The sequence below is a fragment of the Neopelma chrysocephalum genome, unplaced genomic scaffold, assembly GCF_003984885.1.
Source record: "Neopelma chrysocephalum unplaced genomic scaffold, ASM398488v2 Primary Assembly neopelma1_24, whole genome shotgun sequence".
NCBI classification, from domain to species: domain Eukaryota; kingdom Metazoa; phylum Chordata; class Aves; order Passeriformes; family Pipridae; genus Neopelma; species Neopelma chrysocephalum.
The window spans coordinates 10658135-10678926 of record NW_020897693.1 but is presented as its reverse complement, the minus strand read 5'-3'; the positions used below and the strand labels follow the sequence as shown (position 1 = coordinate 10678926).

The 20792-nt window shown below is 46.4% G+C and overlaps 1 protein-coding gene across 1 annotated transcript in view; it reads left to right on the top strand.

Annotated features, from left to right (window-relative positions):
* Positions 1–20792, top strand: part of PNPLA2 (patatin like phospholipase domain containing 2) — a 30059-nt gene that overhangs the window by 2634 nt on the left and 6633 nt on the right. The window contains exons 2-7 of the mRNA XM_027703062.1: positions 13404–13636; positions 13802–13867; positions 17559–17768; positions 18698–18758; positions 19570–19737; positions 20150–20282. Of these exons, the coding sequence (XP_027558863.1) occupies positions 13404–13636; positions 13802–13867; positions 17559–17768; positions 18698–18758; positions 19570–19737; positions 20150–20282 (871 nt within the window). The remainder of the gene's footprint in view (positions 1–13403; positions 13637–13801; positions 13868–17558; positions 17769–18697; positions 18759–19569; positions 19738–20149; positions 20283–20792) is intronic.

The following is a 20792-nucleotide window of genomic DNA, read 5'->3' as shown; positions in this document are numbered from 1 at the left end:
ACTTGTTCCTTTGGGTTTTTCTTTGGTTCCAATCTTTTTGAGAACCTGATCAGAGAAAAAAGAAATTTTCCTTGACTTCAGAGTGTAAGATCCCACTTAGTGGTTTCTTTTCGAGCTTTTTCCTTCTGGCCTTTGCATCTGTTCAGCTTACCTCTGAACTCATTCTGCCTTTTCCCTGAATTAAGATCACGCTGTCATCATTTGTGTAGGGCAGGAAGGCTTTGCTATGGGCTAATGTTGAACTGAAAGCCCTGACTAAATGATCTGCAGCCTTGGGAGCACACTGTGAGCTTCAAAGGCGCATTTGAGAATGCCAAATAAAGAATATTGGCCATGCATATTAGTTAGGCAGGGGACCTCATATTTATATAAGAGGTATTTACGGTCGCCTAGCTCTTGATAAGCACTTTACCATTAAGTTGTAGGGATCTTGGATTTGTTGTCCGGGGCTACAGCAGTGGTATTGTCCTGCATCTGAAATGCTCTCTCCAGCTTTGAGGTTCTTCTGTTTGCTGACGTGAAAAAGCATTGCTATTTTTCCACTAGAATAATCTATGTGGCTATCAGGGTTTATTGAGCAAAGTCTCATGTGTTTACATATTACTTGACTGTGCATACTGCAGTGTTTTAGCGTCATACTCCAGTGAATCGCTTTTTGCCTCAAGGGTTTTCTGGAAAATGGCCTCCTGTCGCACCTGTGTCTTCTCTTGGGGCTGTTGGAGTCTAGCACACCAGAAAATGCACCTGTATGTGCCAGGCAAGTGAAAAGTTCTTTTGTGCTGGCTTTGCAGTCTCCTTCTTATGCATGCCTCAAATCCTGCAGCTTTTCACAAACTCTAGGCCTGGAGCTCTGAGAATGGTTACCTGTCTGTATAAATCCTTAAGTCACTGGCCTGGATGAGGAAAACTGGCTTATGTGACATGACAAGACTGTTCTTCAGTCACGAGGAATGCTAAAATGCAACCACTGTTGGATTCTTAAAGCTTTAATACTGAGTAGAGAATATATTTTTGTTAAGAGTCTTGAATCATCTCATATTGGTGAGCTGTATGGGATTTGTGTGCCTGCTCTGGGAGCGTAGCAACCTGGATGAATGATGGGATATGAAGCTGTAGTCACTGAAAAGCTGTCTTTGAGCTGATGCTAAGGTCCCAGCCTGTGCTTCTGACTCATAGTTAACCAACAGCATCTCAATTGTCTGTGTGGCATGTGAACGTTGTCCTACACAGCTTTCTGTGGGTGGGTTGGAACTGCTGAATTGCTTCTATTTTGGGGGAACAGGTGGGTTCTGCTGTCAAAGGCAAAACTGGCTTTCAAACCCCCATGTGGAAGTTAGTTAACTGTTCTCCTAAAGCGTGACAAAGTCGGCAGAAAATGATAAAGCAAGATGAAGAGATGCTTCCAGTATAAAGAATACAGAAGGGCCATAGATCTGCTAGACTGAGTAATGTTGTTTGAGATGTTCTGTGGAGAGCTCTTCCTGGGTTGTTTACAGGGTTTAGTTATTTAATTATTTTTAACTGGTGTCTTAGGGCCAGGGCTCTATCTCAGGCTTGACCTGAGATGAAGTGACAGTTATTTGACATTAAGATTTGCTTGTCAGCTGTCACCGTGTGACCACCAGGAAATCCCCTGATGAACTGTAGAGACTTTTTCCATTGGGTAGAAGGAGGAAAAAAAACCAACCAACCAAAACCAACAACAACAACAAAAACCCAACCAAAGTCTTTCACCTTTTAAAACTGAGATAATTAGCAACAGCAGCATCTTAAATGTTGTGCTTCTGCAGTTTGATTATGTGCACGCAAAGGCTTAAGGACTGGTCATGGAGATTTTTTTGTGTGTGTTTGTGTAGTCTTAATACCAAATCCCAGATTGAGAGAGGGAAGTAAACCAGCTTAGAGTCTATGGAGTCCTCAGAGCAATGCCAGTTTATGCTGGTCAAAGCATGAATCATGATGCTTATCCTAGGGGAAGTATATGTGATGCTGTCTTGTGTGACTGTGTGAAGAGAGTATCAATCTCCCCAGGGACACAAAGCACAGCTTCGTAGCATCTGGGGCATCTCAAAACTCCAGTCCCTCCCTTGAAAGGAGATGGTCACTTGTACCTCCTGCAGAGGCCCTACCTGGGGAAAAAGTCGTGGAGCTCAGTAGCCACAGCCCAGTCAATGGAAGGAGGAATACCCTTATGTATATACATGGAGATGTGAACGTAATTCATGGGGAACCTTCTGATGCTCCCTGGAAGTGGTAAAGTTGCTTTTTGTGGTGGAAAATAGAGGTGGGTGGGGAGATGTTTTGTGCCGACATAGTTGGAAAAGTTCCCTGCCTTGGTGGAGGAGCTGCTGAACCTGGATCAGTGCCCTCAGCGGTCACAGGGCTGCAGGATCAGATGTCCAGAGGAGTAAGCTGGCAGCTAGAGCACCCTGCAGTACCCTCTGTTGGGAGGGAAGGAGCTTGTTCCTGCTGTCTGCCTGCTCTAATAAGGAGGTTCTTATGAGGAAAGGTGCTCTTATGGGCATCTCGTTGGATGAGTGCAAGGGAAGCCAAACAGCCACTTTTAGGGAAAATCACGGTCATAGCAATGCATGTGTTTATTCTTAGGGCACCCCACTGAGACAGCAGGTGTGCAGAGCAGCTTGGTGCCCAGCCTTGCTCTGTCAGACACAAAAGCAGCTGCACAGTGTCAGTGGCAACAGCACAAGAGATCTTTGCGTGGTCATTCTTCTCACCCACTGGTTCAGAATGCGTCTTGAACTTGTAGCATGTCCAGGTTGTTCCACTTATATCTGTCTCTTATCTCCCCAAACTCTTCAAGGCAACTGCAAGGCCTCCATAGAAAATAGAAGAAGCTGTTGTATGTTCTTCAGGATCCTATGTCTGCTAACTGATTATGTTCTGAAGTTTAGTCCTGATAAATCAAGAAGCCTTCCTCGGAATCCTTGCTGTGTCATCCAGTTCCAAACCCATGCTGCTGTGGTGGTTACAGGAGCTCTGCCTGCATGTCCAGTAGCTGATGATGTTTGTTTCCTGTCTGTGAGGGCCGTACTACCCTCCAGCGCACTGAGTTTGGGATGATTGTACTCTGATGTCAGGCCTCTGCTCACTCTGGGTTTCTCCTTGTTCTGCTCTGTGCCCTCCCTGAAGCACGGATGAAACGTTCACGGGCTTGGCTGGAGAGGATTTTCTCCTCTGCTGTGCTTCTGTTGTACTGTACTTGAAGGGGACCATGCAAGGGCTGGAGAAATGGCAATTTGGTCAGCATTCCTTCTTTCTGGAGATGGGAATGAACAAGCCTTCTAATTCCAGGGCCTTTTCAAAGCCTTAGAATCTCCTACTCTAAAGAGCAGTGTGAGTGGGTGACTCCTATCTACCTTGCTCTCCACAATACAAACCCTGCTGGTGGCTGGATTCCAAACTGGTTATCGCTTTTCCATTGAACTCTCTGCACTTCTACACTTCTGTTGCCCAGGTCGAACACTTGTCCTCTTCCTTTCTGCCAAGTGTTCCTGGGACTTTCACCTCAAGTCAGGATGTGCCTTCAAGTATATTGGAGTCAGCAGAGCCTGTGTTTGCCTTGGGTTGTGTTCCTTGTCAAGCAAGTAGATTAAGAGCTGGTGAAAACGAGGGGTAGAAGAAATAATTCCATGTGGAAGGCCCTAAATAAGTCTGTGTCCTTGGGAAAAGGCAGAATGTGTCCTTGAAGTGATAAGGTCTGGGGCAGTAGAAAATCCCTTCCAAGGTGCACATAGGAAGGAGGGGATTGGTGAGCCTGGGAGTGTAGAAAAGATGCTGGAGCTTGTTGTAGCTACAAAGGCCAGAGGAAGGGAGGAGAGAGTTTGGCACTTGTGATTCAATAGCTGCTTGTGACAGTCCTGATCCTGTCCCTGGGGTTATGCTGATCTGCAGTACAGTGTGTCTGGGAGAGCTGCCCTCTGTTTCTGGAGACACTGTACCCCAGCTAAAAGGCTTGGAACAAGCCAAGCTCCATGCGATCCCAGTGGTGACAAGTCTGAGTGGGTGGCATGCTCTTTGTTCTTGGTGCTTGGGATATGTCAGGGGTGGAAGCTGGTAGTTGTAGTAGAACACAGGGCTTTGTGCTGCCCTCTGGCACTTGCCCAGAACTGAAACTATTGTGCTTTCTGGTACAGGTAGAGACCAAATCCACACTGGTGACTTCTCCCTGACAAGACGTCTGGAATCTGTAAACTTCACGAAGTGCCTTCTGTAGCTGTTTCCCAGGCTTTTGGGCATGCTCACCTGGCAGATTTCTTCTGAGAATGGTTCATTCTCTTCCTCTTCATACACTGCAGTTTGTTTGGATGGATTCTGGGTTTGGAGGCCTTTTTTAGGCTTAGGATTTAAAGGATTGAATACCAATCCTTTGGAGGTTCTGGTAGTGTCTCTGAGCTGCCACTCCTGTGGATTATCTAGTTTAGCATCCTGAAATAGAGGAGGTGGCATCTGAGGGTGTAAATTAATTAGGTAGCCCTTTACATATGTTAATTACAAGAGCTGCTCTTGCTGGCTTTACTGAATGCTGCTGATTCAGTGCTGGGCCTGGCAAATAAAAAAGTGTATCATAGAAGCAGGGTGTGGATTCAGGCTGCCATAGTTATAAAGCTGGAGTCCTGTTTGAGAGTGAGCTGTCAACACAGAGGGAGTTAAACTGATTTCTCTAGCCCAGTGTTCTTACATAGTGGTGATGGTAAAATAAGGGAACAAACTAAGCATTTAACTATTAGCCATACTTCTGCACACAGAGTTCATTCTTTGTGTGTGAGCTTCAGGTGGACATGGCTGCATCTGTCTTGCTGTAAATGTTTGGGTGCTGCTCAACCTCATAAGAAGGGTCGAGCAGAGGCTCTTCCCTTGCAGGGGTCTGTGCAACCCTCTGTGAGTAGCTCCTGTCCTGCTCACACAGCTGTTTTCAGAACTCAAGTCATCTTGTTGCCCGGGAGTTGTGGCTTGGGGGGACCACTGCTGATATCTGTGGAAGAAAGGTAGCAAGAGTTTCTAGGTGTCTTGGCTCCTAAGGTATGCAGCTTACCTTGGGGTCTGCCCAAAGCTGCTCCAACAAAATGAGATTCCTTCTAGAGCAAAGTGTGTGTGCCTCTCTGCTTTGGGACAAAGCTTCCCATTCTCACTTCCTTGCTGGAGCCTGCCCCGCTCATGGTAGGGCTAGCGGGGAAGAGTTTGGGGTGTAAGGTGACACTGACCATGCCTGTGTGTGATGGCAGGGCAGAGCAGGCACAGCAGGCAGTGTGCTTGCAGGTGCACGTGGAGGTGCTTGGCACAGATTGGAGCAGTTGGCCGGCCATGCAAGCATGAGAGCTAGGCATGATGCAGGCTGAGAGCCAGTGGAGGACTTAGGGGGCTGTTCTTTTCACTCTGCGTCGGGGTTTTAGCAGCCAGGCAAGTGTACGGAGGGAAAGGACAGGGAGAGAAACAGGCTGTTCTCTGTGTGGCAGAGGTAACCATGTCTGGTATCTCTGGACGTGAAACAATTGCCACCTGCAAGCACACAGGAAAGTATTCAGCTGGGATTAGGCTGAAAGCCACCAAAAGCTGTGTGTGGGCCTTGCTTTCGTGTTGGTGAGCCAGCTGAGGGCAATGGCTGGTGTGTGATAAAGCTGAAGGGCTGCTGGAGTGGCAGCTCTTTCTTTAAAGTGGAAATAGAAATGATGACTGCTTACTTTACCTCTTGTCTCTGTGGATCTGTGGTGCCTGGCAAAGGTACTCTCAGGCCCTGATCTCTTTCCAAAACATCTCTCCTCTAGTGAAGTGGAAAAAGTGCAATTTTCTCTAGGGGGTGTGTGTGTGGTACCATCCTGCAAACTGACCCTGAGAAGTGAATATGGAATGTGTGTGTAACATTGTGCACGTGGGTGAGGCTTGATCTTTCTGCACTGGTTCCTGTTCAGAATAACAATGACTAGAGGATTTGTGTTAGTCGTTTTCACTCAGGTGAATAAAGTTGAGAGTTGGATGTGGTTCCACTTTTGTCTCTGTGCAAGCCAGAGGAGAAAGGTAATTTCTCATCATTACAACATGTTTTTTGGTCTGTTTCTTCCCTGCACTAACTTTCTCTGGATGAGTACTTTTGTTTAAAAAAATTACCTCAAACTCAGCATTGCCGTGGTTCAAAGTGAGCAACAAGGATCTTAGCTGCACTTTCTCTTACTCTGTGAATTCCCTTTTCTTGTCATCCCAAGCAATTTGAGTTGCACTATAGCATTGATGGGATTGATGGACGGATGAGGGCAGAACACAGCTTTCAGTACAGCTTGCTTGGGGTCCTGAGCAACTTTTCCTTTTCATGCACTGTTATGCCATTTAATTTCTCTCTAATGGTATGAACAGAAATGCAGTGTTAAGCCTCGTATTAGGGAATTACAGTAGAGGAAGATTAGGCTATGGGGATTGCTGTTGTGGTTGTGACAGATGATCCTGGCTGTCTGCCTGAACTGAGTTGCCTCCTGGCCTTCCTATTGATTGTTTCTCAGTAGCTGCTGCTCTCTTTTCTGATTTGTGTTGCAAAAATAAGTGCTCCTGTCCTGACCACAGAAACAAAGCAAGTCTCAGCTTGCAGAACAGCAGTCGCCTGGTGAGGCTTTGGTGTGCCAATACAACAACAAGTTCAGTGCAAAGGTTTAGCTGGAGACATAATCAAGCCTGGCAGCTCTTGAGCCTGCTCTCCCAAAGCCTGTTTGCTTCTGCACAAAGCAGAAGTGAGGCGTGAATGGTGCAGCTGCACTTTGGCTTGCATGGGGGTCCTACCCTGTAGGTACTGGTGGATGGACAGGCAGGAGACAGTCACTGTGGGCTGCCTGGTGAGCTGCTCAGTGCAAGAGGTAAAAACCCTGGCAACTTAAAAGCAGATCTTCTCCTTATGCACCCCATATCCTGCATGTGGCAATAGTTCTGGTTCATCTATTAACTGGGATCTAGAGCACACAAAATAACAATCTCTTTGACTCAAAGGGGAAAAATGTCTCCTTTTGGCTTGGCTTTGTTTAACAGATGAAGTGACTGACAGCTTTTTTTCTTTTTTTCCCAAATTTTAGTTGAAATAGAAAAATGTGTTGGGAACAAACACATTAGTAAGAGGGAGGCTGCTGGTTCTGAATTAGTTGAAGGTGATCTGGGTTTACTTAGCCCTCTTGCTGCAGACTGTGTCTTGGACTAAACACAGTTTGTGTTTAGACTTTGCAATGCTGAGCAGTAAGAATCTGAGCCAGAAAGTGTTGTGGGCTGAGCTCTTCCTTCAGCATCCGCCTCTGGCTGCAAGAGCTGGCCCTACTTGAAAAGCTGTCTCTTCCTCTCGGTGTTTGCACCAGCCCCACCCCTAAGGTTGGAACAGGCATTGCTTACCATAGTCTGATAGGGATCCCTAGGAGTTACTCCAATAGGGTATGTGTCAGTGCCCCTCACTCCTGAGCAAAGGGGAGAAAGACCATTATGTACAGCTGGTGGCCAGGCTTTCTAAGAAATCTCCTTTGCAAAAAGCATTTGTTTGAACTCTGAAGTCAAATCCCTGTACATAACCCCTGATGAGAAGGGTTACCTGCCACAGGGAACAGCTGGTCAAACAGTAGGGCTGCCTGAAGACTGAGTGGGTGGGGCTGTGGGGGGAGTTGTGTTTGCCTCGTATGTATCACCAAAAGTAAAAATAAAAGCTTCCTTCCTGTATCTCTTATCTGGAGCCAAGGGGACTGAACTGTTTCCTATCTGATGGCAAAATAGTTTGAGAGAAGGATTAAGTGAAAACCTTTAAATAAATACAAATTAAATTAATATACCTCAGAACAACAAAAATTAGGGAAGTCCCAGAAGAACAGCTTGTTCTGGTACATGGTGTGTCTCAATATTACTGCCTTACAGGAAGATGAATGCAGATGTGAAAACAATTGGTGCCCTTAAGGGCTTCACTGCCAACTGCCACCCCCAGCCTCAAATGTTTAAAAATGAGTGTTTTGTCTTTGTGTTAATTAGTGGCAGTTTTACAACTTCTGGCGAGTTCCACTCCTAATGCTTTTAGGCATCTGTCCAGGGTTTCAGACTGAAATTAAAGAGCTGTCTGCAGTGGCGGGGTACACCTGTCGCCTGAGTATGTCTTATAAGGGCGAATTCTAAGACATTGCTCTTTACTTCCTGCTGGCATGGATTTGTCTTTGAGCTTTCCTTTGACATTCAGCCTCTCTGATAGGCCCTCGCAGAACCTCTTGGGTTAGGTTCCCATTCAGGACAAGTTGGCCTTTGTTCAGCTCAGCTGAAATGCTGTCTGGTTCTTGCTCTCTTGGGACAATGAGTGGAAACAGGGTTGCTTCAGTGTGCATGTGGGAAGAGGAACAGAAGTCGACCCAGGCATGGGATCTTTCACAAACTGAGGTCACTGCCCACAAGAATTGGTGTTGTCCTTGGGTCACTGGCACATTGCTGTACACTGCTCCTTGGGGTGAACAAACAGGCCCTTTCTGATTATCTGAGTTACCTGTGAGAAAATATACAGTAAAGTTCTCTGTTAATAATTTTCCAGATGTCAGCTTTTTTTGGTGCCTCTTGTTTACAGCTTTGCATTTTTTGGGTTGGTGACAGGCCTGTATTATCATTAGGACTGTATCATCTCCTGGGAGAGGCCAGGCAGGAAAACAGGTGTATTGCTTACTTTTGGTACTCAGAGAAGAGGCAAATGCAGGAGCTGTGCATGCTGAGTTGGAGCAGCTTGAGGATTTGTGCCCAGGAAGAATGTGGGACAGCTCTCCTGAAACCTGTGCTCACCATTAGAGACTGAGTTTTAGCTCTTTCAGGGATGAGGTACAGGAACAGCTGAAATAGCAAGGGACACGCAACCAAGATACATTAACCTTGGGGAAGATCATGATAGTAAATTCCTACTGACTCATCCTAGTCCTAAATTCAGATCTGGACTGGGATCCAATGGGAAATACAAGAACTCCAATGATGCTCAGACACCCTCTGAGTTGAAAGCTGTGTGAAGGTTGTAGCTGGGGACTCTTACAGGGAGCATCTGTGCTGAGCATCACACAAACATCACTGGAACAGACAGCTGAGCAGAACTTAAACAGCTCTGGAATGAGGTTCCTGGTTACAGTTCACAGGAGCTGACTCCTGTCCTGAAAATCTTACAGTAAAAATAGCTCATAGATCCATAGATCGTGCGATCCCAAACTAACAAGGCATGGGGCTGTCAGGGTGCTGGGGGAATACTAAAAACACCTGTGCTTCCTTCTGCTGGTTGGCTTCCTTTCAAAGCTCTTGGTGTGTCTGGCCAGTCTGGAGCCTTACCTGGGTAATGGGACCAAGGAGGGAGGAGTGGTGCGTCCTGTGTTCCTGATGTGTAGGAAGGAGTCCATTTGAATTCTTGTTGGTGTAGAATGAGAAGCAGGTTTAGTGAGGATCCACACAGTTTCCTGCCTGCCCTGGTAGTCCAGACAAGTTATTGCATCTGCAGTCTGGGGTGTGATCTCTCTGTCCGAGCCTCCTGCCAGGAGGGATGGGAGATCCTGTCCCTGCATCCATCAGCTGTCTGTGCCATCCTCTGCTCTCCATCCCCATTGGAGAACCTTTCCTTTAAGTTTGCATCCTGTTTGCTGCTGCAGTAGCCAGGGAGCAGGAATGTCCCTGGTGCAGAGGGTGATCTTTGTGCTGAGATGGAGCTCTCCCAGAGGGAATTGCAGTGTCATGGTTGAGCTGCTGGGTAGAATATCCAGAGTGCCCCTCTCCCTCTTCAGCCTGTTTTTTCTGCTCCTATTTTTGTCGATGTCTTAGGCTTTTTTTTCCACTTGAAATACTTCGTGGGTCATTTGTCATTTTGCTAGCTGGCAAGTGGATGTCAATGTGATCTAATGTCAACAGCAGACCATCATGATGCCCTTAGTGCAAAAGCCCTGCTGCTGAAGATGTGGGTCTGAAGAGGCCCTTCTTCCCCACTTGTCCCCTTTCCTGCCGTGTGATGTTTAAGCTTTGCAATGGTCCTCATCCTTGCACCTGCACAGGCTTGAAGGAGCCTTTCTGTTTTATCCCAGAGCTTTTAGGTGCAGTTAAGGGTCTTCCCCACTGCCTGGCAAGCATCAGTTTTAGGTGATTGATCTTCAGATCTTCTGTTCTAGAGGCAAAGTAACAGTTCTTTAAGGGAACAATCTTGCTTTGTCAACAAACTAATGTGAAGCTGGCTTGACATAGCTTAAAAATGAAATGTGAACTAGCAGCTGCCTTCAGACTTTTCCCATGGGTGACGGTATCTTGCCCCTTGTAGCCACTGCAGATCACCAGCAGAGAGGGAGCTGCTGGCTTCCCTTGCCTGGCGAGGGGAGTGTTGGGGTGTTTCAGGACAAAACTGTGTGATGTTCCTTTGTGTCATCACAACTGAAATTCAGATAAGGACAATAGCCCTGCAGTACTTGGGTTCACATATAGAGACACCCACTGGGGCAGTGATGGGGCAAGGACAAAGAGGGATATGTTTTTCCTAATGAAAATGAAATATTACGCATATCTAAATTTTTGAGGAATATTGCCTTAGTAAATCTGTATAGGGAGAAGTGTTGAATTAATTGGTTGGTGTGAAAAGACTGAAATATTTTCTCAGCAAGCCCTGCCAACTATTAGGGATTGCCTCTGCCCCTCAGTAGGTACCTCAATAAGGAAATATAAATTTAGTTTTTTCTCTGTGTCCTGAATCACCAGATCCATCAAAAACCATGGGAAACTTTTCTGTGGACTGGATTGGCACTGAACTAGTCCTAGTAATAATTGACAGCTTGTGGCTGACCCCTGTAGGACTTGTTTCTCTTGACCACCTCTCATTCAGCTGTTCCTCCAGCAGGCTGCGAGCAGAATTTGAGCTGGTTTTCCTGAAATAGTACTTCTGGTAGTAACAGGATCAAAACACTGTCACCTCTTCTCTCTCCTCCCAAATGTATTTCCAAGAGGGCTTGTCATCTGTCATGGATCTGGCTATGCAAACTTGTCTTCTTTGGCTGAACCCTCAGCTATCCTTATTTCCAGGAAAGCTGGTGGTGCCGCAGGTTACCCTGTGCCAATCTCTTCCCACAGAACCATTCCACACTCAGCTGGGGTGCAAGTGAGCCAGCAAGTCCAACAGAATGACAGATGTCCTTAAACAGAAATACCTCAAAGCTCCTGTGGGTATGCATGTATGCATGTGTGTATAAAGAAACCCAAAACAACAAACACTCAGAAAGTATTCAAAGAATGAAATTGCTAATTAGCAGTAATTCTTACTTTGTTCTCTTGGGTGTGAAATGATGATAGAGCAGGCAGCTGCAACTGAAGCCTCCCTTCAAATGCTGAGATGGTCTGTTTCCTGGCATAGTTGGGACCTTCCTCTTTTTGTTTTTCTTAAATAAAAACTTCCAGCTCACATTTTTGCTCAAACAATCATAAGCTCAATTTAATTGCAGTTGTTTTCAGTATTGCTCTCAAGTCTTTCTGCACATTGAGATGCCAAACCTGAAAGGATCCTTCTCTAAGCACCATCCCTTGGGTGACACCCCCCCTACCTTCCCCCCAGCACGGCCTCTGCACATAGGGTGTCTCCCCTCAGCTGCATGCTCAACGCCCACCCTCACACTGAGTTTTTCAGCTAAGCCAGCAATTCCCTGCAATGCACTCAGCGCAGAGGATTTTCCTGGGGTCATGTGGCCAAGGTGCTGGACTGGGATTTGTTCAGTTTTTGGCTCTTTGGCAGTTTTTGTGTGTCTTTCCTCCCTTGTCTGATGTGAAAGGTGTCTAAAGGGAACATTATGAGTGCTAATGTCATGATACTTATAAAGTGTAACTTCTGTGAGGTTGACTTCCTTCGTGTTGGGAAGGATGTTGAACCATGTGGCTACTATCTGGAACAGGCTGGGCTCAATGGCTTACTGCTAATTGAGTAAGTAAGAACAGAATTAGACTGCTAAACATTGCTCTAGGACTGAAGACTGGGATTACAGTGCTAAATATTGCTTCAGAGGGGGGAACTTTGGCTTTTCTGCTAAGTTGCTACCTCACAGTGCCTAAAAATCCTGACCTCAGAGTCTCTGGTCGTGGTCAAAGGTCCAGTTCTCTGCGTGCTTTAGCTACTGGTGTTGATGGGTTTCCTAAGCACAGAATCACGTTCCCAGCCTGCATTGGTGGAAAACATGCTGCTGGCACACGTGTATTGCAAAAGAGTGGGATGTGTCAACATAGCATTGAGGGTGTTGCTCTTATATTATTGTATTTATTAACCTGAGTCTAACTTGAGTTCTTTCATTCTGCTGCCTCCCTTCTGCAATTGAAAGACTGGGTGGGAGAGCAAAATGGAGGGACTTCCAGTTGGCTTGAACTGATAGTCTTTCATCTTTCTCCAGGAACTGACCTTCAGTTTGATTGGAGAGAAATCTTCATTTGTGAAAGCATCTCTCGTTTCTCCTGGTTTTTTTTCAATTATTCTCACATGTATATTCCTGACACTGCTGCGAGTGCAGTGATTAGCTGGTACTTAGAGGAACTGTTGTATCTCACCATGACTAGGAGATGTGTTCGGAAGCAGCAGTTAGTGTGTGCAAAGGGCAACGTGCTGGACATTGAGGGTTTGGCTTAGGTTGATATTTTTGTTTCGTCCCATCCCTTCTTTCCCACTGGAGAGCTCTGCACTTGCCAGATCAGGCTCCTAGTGACTGTGAGATAATGGGCTTAGCAGATGCCTTCCCTTTTGTGCTGTGTTTGTCACTGTGTGAAAGGGTAAAGCAAGCGTGCCTTCGTGAGTCCTGCTTCCCATCAGGGTCTATTTTAGTGCTGTGGAATTGGACACAGTAAGTCACCGAGTCCCTAAAATCCTTAATGAAGCTTTAGTCCATCTCACCTGAGATGTGGCATTTCACAGCAGAATTGGGATCACTTAGCTGGAAAGCACCAACATTCCTGTTTACTGGCACTTTTGCTTAGCTTTGACTTTTTTCTCCCCATCAAGAGAAAGATGGTTACTAGAAGGGTTTTAGTGGATTTAACCATAAGCTCAAAGCTATTAAAGTATCTGCCTTGTTTTCTTTCTTAGTCTGTTTTCACCAGCCCTGCACTGGCCAGTGAAACGGGATCTAAGAAAAGGTGTGAGGCCTTCACCAGATGCATGTCATCTTCCCTGACTTTGTAAAACATACATGAGAGAAGGGTAGCTCTTTGTGATGGGGGAGCGTAAGGGCCAAGACAGCAAACTTCCATGACTTCTGTAACACCATCTGTAACAGCCTTTTGTTTTGAGTTGTATATCAACCAGTGGGGAGAAACCTCTGAGTAAAGCTGGGAATGAGGCTTTTCCATGCCTAGTTTTGTGAAGGAGAAGACTGGTTTTGCTAGGATTTCATGGTGCATTTGTCTTCCTCTTGTTGCAGGTGAAGCTGGTGCCAGCATTATCCGGGTGTCAAAAGAAGCCCGGAAGAGGTTCTTGGGCCCACTGCACCCCTCTTTCAACTTGGTGAAGACCATTCGGATCTGTCTGTCCAAGACCGTGCCAGAGAATGGGCATGAGGTTGCAGCAGGACGTTTGGGTATTTCCCTGACACGGGTCTCCGATGGAGAAAATGTGATACTTTCAGATTTCAATTCCAAGGAGGAACTGATCCAGGTGAATGAAAACTCACTGCAGAGGGCTAGGCAGAAATGCCTTGATCTTCAAATGTCCTTAGTACTGGAGTATAATTGTCAGCACATGGCAGTGTGATGTTCTGGGAAGAGTAATAGTTTCAGTAGGCTTTGTGATTCTTAAATTCTGGATCTCTTTCTCCCTCAGGCCTGTGTCTGCAGCACCTTTATCCCCGTCTACTGTGGGCTGATACCTCCAACTTTGCGTGGAGTGGTAAGTAAGACTTAAAGTGGTCCTTCATTAAATCACATAATAATGAATAAGAAGGCAGAAATGCTGATATTCAGTTTTGGCAATCTTATTGCTTGTGTGCTGGCAGCATTTAGCCTGAAGAGACAGGAGAACTTCCCAAATAAACAGTTTACAACAGTGGAAGTTTCTTTCCACTGCTGCCCACAGTTGGCTATAAATAGATTTAACATGATAATATATAGCAGTGTGTGTGAGGGCTGGCTGGCTTAGCAGATGGTTCTCATGGCTGCATGGTACAGTGCTCTCCATCACTGAGGCTCCATCTGCATGTGGAAAGAACTTGGGTCTTGGATAGAAGGCATGAGTGTAGTCCCTCTAACATGTGCCTGACACTTTCTGTGGGATTTTAACTAGTGGTATGGATACCAGCCCTCTTTTCCATGGAGTTCTTCTGTCCTTTCCCTGACAATAATGTTCTGCTGCCTGCCAGAGCTTTCTTTAAGTCCTGTCCAACGCTGTCCAAGAGCAACTTCTCCCACTGTGTTTGCATGTTAGAAATGAAGACATTTGAAAGCTGTGCAGAGCTGGAGCATTTCTGAATATTGCAGAAAGGACTTTAAGGGCCTTGGCTGAGCTTGCATTCCCTTGTGCTACGTAGGTTTATGCACAGGTTAAAAGGCAGGGTTTTTGCGAACTAAATAATCAAAAGGAGAGGGAGAACTGCTGTTAAAGTATGTGTGCCCTGGTTTCTCAAAAGTGGCCTGACCAAAATGCCTCTGTCAGAGCACAGCATCAAATCTGCTTCCACTGCTACCTGTGTCCTAAGAGTGAGGTCTGTTTTGCTCCTGCATAATACACAGCTTGGCTGTTTTTGTCTTGTGTAAACATGCTGGGCAGGGAAATGACCTGGAAGAGATGTCCAATGTCCAGCCCTTCAGAGGTGACAGAATCAGTAATGATTTGGTATTTGCTCAGCAACTGCAGGCAGGGCTTTTTCTCCATAGCTGGTGGGAGCATAGCAGTGACTCTTGCCTTACACCTCTTTGAGGCTAATTAAGGTCAGTGTGGATCAGGCAAAAATCTCAACATTCCAAAACTCTGTACAGCATTGGGATTTCTGGAATGTGCAGCTGCCCTGGCACACGAGGCATGACTTCTCATGGGGAAAGGTGGGGAGGGAATATGAGATTAAGAAATTAATTCCTACCTCTTCCCCAGAAAAGCATGGCTCTGAAGGGGGTTGCTGACAAGGGAAAAGGTTAAATTGGGTTGGGTATGAGCTTGGGAAATGGTTTTGAAACAGGACTGCATGGTTCCTAGCTTGCCTATGGTGACTGTATTTGCCACAAGCTGACAGGTCTGGCATAAGGACCAGTTTTCAAGGTGACGGGATTGTGTGCAAGGTACAAAATCCATATTCTGCCTTCCTCCTAACTTCTCTGAGGTCTGGTAGCCCCATGGAATGGATGATGGAGGTGGGTGGGGGAGGAAAAAAAAATCTTAAATACTGAGGAGTGGAAGGGTCAGTAACTGACCTGCCAACACATGCTGTAGCTGTGAACTGTCTGCAGCACGTGGGTGAGAACCACTACCAAGGGTTACAAAGCTGATTGTCAGATCATGTAAGTGAGGGGGCCCTGTGCATGGCAGGACACAGTAAAGGAATGGAAGTGGGCACCCCAGTCCACAAACCATCCCTAAAGCTCTGCTCATGCCTGCAAGCAATTGGGTGGTTCCAGCCTGTGGCTCTGAGCTGTTTGGGGTTTTGTGGGAGACTGCAGAGTGGTTAGGCTTGGGTTGCTGGAGGTTCAGGCAAATCCAAAGAAGTGGTAGCTGAGCTTTACTAAGGAATGGTAATCAGCATTGCTTGGGAAGTGGTGGACCTAAGAGTAGGGTGTGCATGTGTATTCCTGAATTTCTGTGGAGTGAAAAGGCTTTGCCTGTCGGCCTTATTGTAGTTGAGCCTTTTTTCTAATGGCATCCGTGCACTCATGCTGCCACCCTCAGGGAAACATGTCTTTCTGCATCCTTAGTGCAAAACTAGTGTTGTCCAAGTGGCCAAAACACTTAACCTCCTTTTTCTTTAAAGAAAGAGGAATGCTGCCTGCTTTGCTCTGTCCTCTTCCCACTCAGCCTGTCATGATCTCATCCTTGCAGAGGGAGTCAGCTCTAGCTGTGTCTAGTCTGGCTTTCAGTGGAGCAGCTTTGGGGAAAGGATGACAATGACAGTTGGCTGTGGTTGCTTTTGGCTTAGGGAACACTGCTGGCCACTTTAGAAGGAGGAGAAGGTTCAACTGATTGTTGGCACCTCTTTTGTCTGGAAAGCGTCCTGTAAGCAAGCTAAACGTTACAGTTTCTGAAAGGATGTACTCATCCTTGAGTTTAATCTAGCCTGTCCTTCCACATTCTTCACTGTCCAAATCCAGGTGGATTCCTATAGCTGAATTTGACTGCTTTCAGACTAAGAGCCTGCAAACTGCTCCCCAGGCTCAGATGAGCTTCTTGGAGAGTTCTCTGTCTTGTCTGCCATCCAGAGCAAGAGAGAACAAATTGCAAAGCACCCTCCAGGCAACACATCTGGTGTTTTCTTAGGCACTGTGCAGCAGAAGGCTGTTGGTGGTCAGTCTGCCTGAGACAACAGGAAGCGGGATGCAGAATGGAGCACCTCCTCTCCCAGTCAGCATTTCCATGCTCTGCCTGGGTTTAGACATACCAGCTCAGCTCATCACCCATCAGAGAGCTGAAAGATGTTACAGCTCCTACCTATGGGACTGTGTAGCCCCTGTATAATGATTTGTGTTTGAACCTGTCCAAAGGGAAGTAAATGGCAGGATCAACTCTGATACAAAACTGACAGGACTCTTCTGTAATTGAAGTTTGCAAGAGCTGGAGTTGTTGCTGTGCAAAGGTCTCAAACTTCCTGCTCTTTTGGCTTGACCAACATCCCTTTGCTTTCAGGTTTTGCATATTGCTTACTCTGCCAAAGTCCTGTGATAGGAATTGACTTGCTCAGCTCCTTGTGCAATTATAGATTCCAACGAATATTTTGAGAACATGCTACTGGGGTTGCCCTTCCTGCAAGGGTAACACAAATGTGTTTATGGTATATAAGTACAGAACATCCTCTGATAAGAGGGTTCCTGTTAAGAGCAAAACCCAAGTCCCATGTGCTCTGTTATCACACCACAGCAAGTTGATTCCCAATGTGTATGCGTGTGTTGGGATTGCTGCTTGATAAGCCTGCTAGCAACAAATCAGTTGTTTTCACTCTTAGGTAACAAGCCTTCTGCCAGTGGGGACTTGCGTCTGAGCTTATGCACTTTAAACACAAGTGAAAAATGGCACAATGTCACAGTGTGACAGCTTAGATCAGTGCTAATTTGCACTGCAGGTGGTTGTTGGTGTGTATTATTATTTAATTGGACAGTAGTCAAACCCCATAGGAGATGTTAAGTCAGCAGTCACACAAGTGAATATGCTTTTCTTATTGAATACTTACAACCAACACTGTCAACCATGGGAAGAAAAGCACCTAGCAAAAGAAGATTATAGGCAACACAGCTATGCTGTCACTCATTTTGACTCCTCCAGTGCTGGTGTATGTACTCCATACTCTTCCTATTTGTGCCAACAACAGGGGAAGGGGGACACAGTAAAAAAGCTGCTTGATCAGTTAGGAGAATGAAGATTGCTGCATTTGTCTTGATTTCAGAGATACGTTGATGGAGGGATTTCTGACAATTTGCCACAATATGAGCTGAAGAACACAATCACAGTGTCTCCATTCTCGGGAGAGAGTGATATATGTCCACGGGACAGTTCCACAAACATGCATGAGCTGAGAGTCACCAATACAAGCATCCAGTTCAACCTTCGCAACCTCTACCGCCTCTCAAAGGCCTTGTTTCCTCCAGAGCCACAGGTGAGTTTCCTGGATACACTAGAAGTTGGGGAACAGTACGTAGGCACTGGCTCTGCTGTGCACTTTAGCAGAAGAACATTCCAGACACTGTTAGTTTTGTATCTTCTGTTTGTCTGGTTTTTAATTTTGACATTATCTACCCAGTGACTTGGCAAACCTTGAGTACCTGCACAAGGTCATATACATGGATTGATTTGCTTTTGCTGCTAGAACATCTGGAATTTAGGGGGTAGCAGTTGCTTGGGAAGTATACCCATGTTGCTCTCTTTAGAGTAGAGCTGGCAAGAAATCAGGCTCACTTTAGACAAAGATGTATCAGCCATCAGAACCAATGTGCACTTGAGGATGTTTTAAGGTCAGGATGGAGCTGCCAGCCCAGTGCCTGTCTCCTAAAAAGCATGAGTGGAGCAGGTGGCACTGCAAACAGCTTTGTGTGCTTTTGAGGAAATGTTAATGCCAGAGAGCCCTGACATTTGGGCATAATAAGCATGCATTCATGTGCTGAATTACTTTAACAAGTTTGTTCCCACCCCCTCTCTAGTCTTAGCTGGCTTTATCTGCAAACACAGTGGCCCTTCCTGGTATCTGCAGGTATTCTGGGCTTCTTGTTGGAGTGACTGGCTGAAGGCTGCCCACAGCAGCATCAGCTCTAGGTGGGGAAATGAGGTGGCTGCAACTCTTAAGCCCATACTTAGGTAGGATTCCAAGTGTCCCTTCCAATCTAAATTATCTTATGATTCCCATATCCAGTGTATTCATGTTATACCTCCCAGTCCTGCTCAAAGCCTGGGAAGAGCTGACAAGAATGAGACTTGTTCTTGGGATAGCTCAGGAGTCAGGAGAATTCCTCTAAAGCCAGCATTGAGCTAGGTGTTTTCTCTGCTCAGCCAATTTCCAGATGACTTACTCTTCCCTTCCTCTGCCCACAGGTGCTGCGGGATATGTGCAAGCAGGGCTATCGGGATGCACTGCACTTCCTGAAGAAGAATGGTAAGGCACGGGGTGTTGTAGGGTGGGTTGACTTGCCTGTTCTGTGCCAGGCTTGGTGCCTTAGCTTTGAGGGTAGTCGATTGTGCATATGAAAGGTAGAAGTGCAGAGCTGAACTGTGCCTCAGATACTGGGATATGGAATTTTCATTAAAAAGGCTATTTTAGCTCTTCAGGAAGCAGAGGTGGAGTGGTCACCTTTGCATTTGCCAGCACAGTTGTTGGGCACCAACCAATGCCATTTGGACCTCCTGCAGATACCCTGCTCCTTTGCACATGCAGCTGGGCTGTGTGTAATGCTGCCCTCAGCAGCCCCAGCGAAGTGCTGCTGTGTCACTGCTGTCATGTGCCAGCCCTGGGCTCTTGCCTCCAGCTGCTGTAGCGGTAGGTGTGTGCTTGCTGCCACCTCGTGTCCACAGACAGTGGATCAGGCACTTTCTGCTCCCAGATTTGAACCGGAATAACTGGGATAACAACGGTCATACAGCTGTGTGTGTGGATTGTGCTGCAGGAGGGAAATCTTGCCTGCAAGATTGGTGGCTGGCAGATTTGAGCAACAAAACTCTGCCAAACAGCACTCTGCAGAACGTAAAGGGGAAATGTGAGAATCTCTGGTGGGGAAAGAGAGAATTATCCTATAAGAGCAAGGTTTCTAGCTCATTGTGGTAAGCATTACAGCAGACAGAAGCTAAAGAGGCTGGGTAAGGCCTCAGCCTCAGGGGAGTTAGGGTGAAGTGAGGACTAATACTCTAAAGGCCAAGCAAGGCAGGACAGCCAGTTTGAATCCTTCTTAAGGTATGACTTCTCTTCTCAGGTCTCCTTCATCGTCCAAGTCCTGCCCGTCCTCTCCTTGCCATAGAAGCTCCCCCAGGAGAGAAGAAAGAGGAAGAAACAGAAGCTGAGGACCAACTAGAGGAAAATACTGCCCTTGCTGTTGTTGAAGAACACATCTTTGAACACTTGCCTCCCAGACTGAACCAAGGTATAATTCAAAGGATTCAGAGGATCACTGGAATGTGTGGTTATTGCTTATGGCTGGGCTTGGCCATACTCAGGGACTGGACCAGCACCTCTTGATTGTTAGATAGAATTGGGGGTCTCTTAGATGAAGTTGTAGCTTACCCTGTCGGGGCTGGATTGGGAGAGGTTGACTCCTTTGACAGTGTTCTGCATGGTAAGGAGAGGAGGGAATCCTGTTGCTTGCTCCTCTGGAGTCTGATAGACCTAAAGGCTGTTGTTCTCAGCTGTGCTCAGGGAATCACTAACCTGAGCAATACCTCCTTAAGATAGGGAAGGTGGCAAGGGGAGACCTCAGGCTGGGTAACTTCTGGGGTATGACAAGGAAAGAGATAGACCTACTAGGGGGATGCAGCCATATTTTCTTCTGCCTTCAGCTCTTCTGGAGGCTTGTGCTGAAAGAAGAAGTTTCTTGACTGGCCTCACCAACATGCTGCCTGTACGTGTGGCCACGGCGATGATGGTGCCCTATATGCTGCCTCTGGAGTCTGCGGTTTCCTTCACTGTCAGGTAAACCTTCAGCTGGTCCCTCAGCGGGACTCTTCCCAGTGCAGTGAAGTGTTTGATGTAGCTGGTGGAGCATGAATGGACAAAGAGTAGGATCCTCTCTAATTCTGCAGTGCCAGAGTTCCTGGGGAAGGAGTTCCCAACAATTACCAGACATAGGGGAAAAAAACCCCAACCCCCCAAAAAAACAAACTGCACAGAAAAACCAAGAACTCACAACTTTTCCTATCTTCCTGCATTATTCAGTTACAGCCAATACTTCCAGCGCGAAGGAAGATGGCTGTGTGCTGGAACTTGCCCTAGAAGAGGGTGGTAAATTTTTGAACCTTGAGAGAAACTTCTGATCTGGGAGTGTAGGAATGAAATTAGGAACCACACAAGAGGTTGTTTCCCTTTGGAGTGAGGGGTAGAGTAGTCCCAACCATTTCCAACTCTATTCATACACAGCTGGGAAGACAAATTTGTCAGGCTTGTTCTTGGTATGAAGTATCCTATGAAAAGTTGCACAAACTA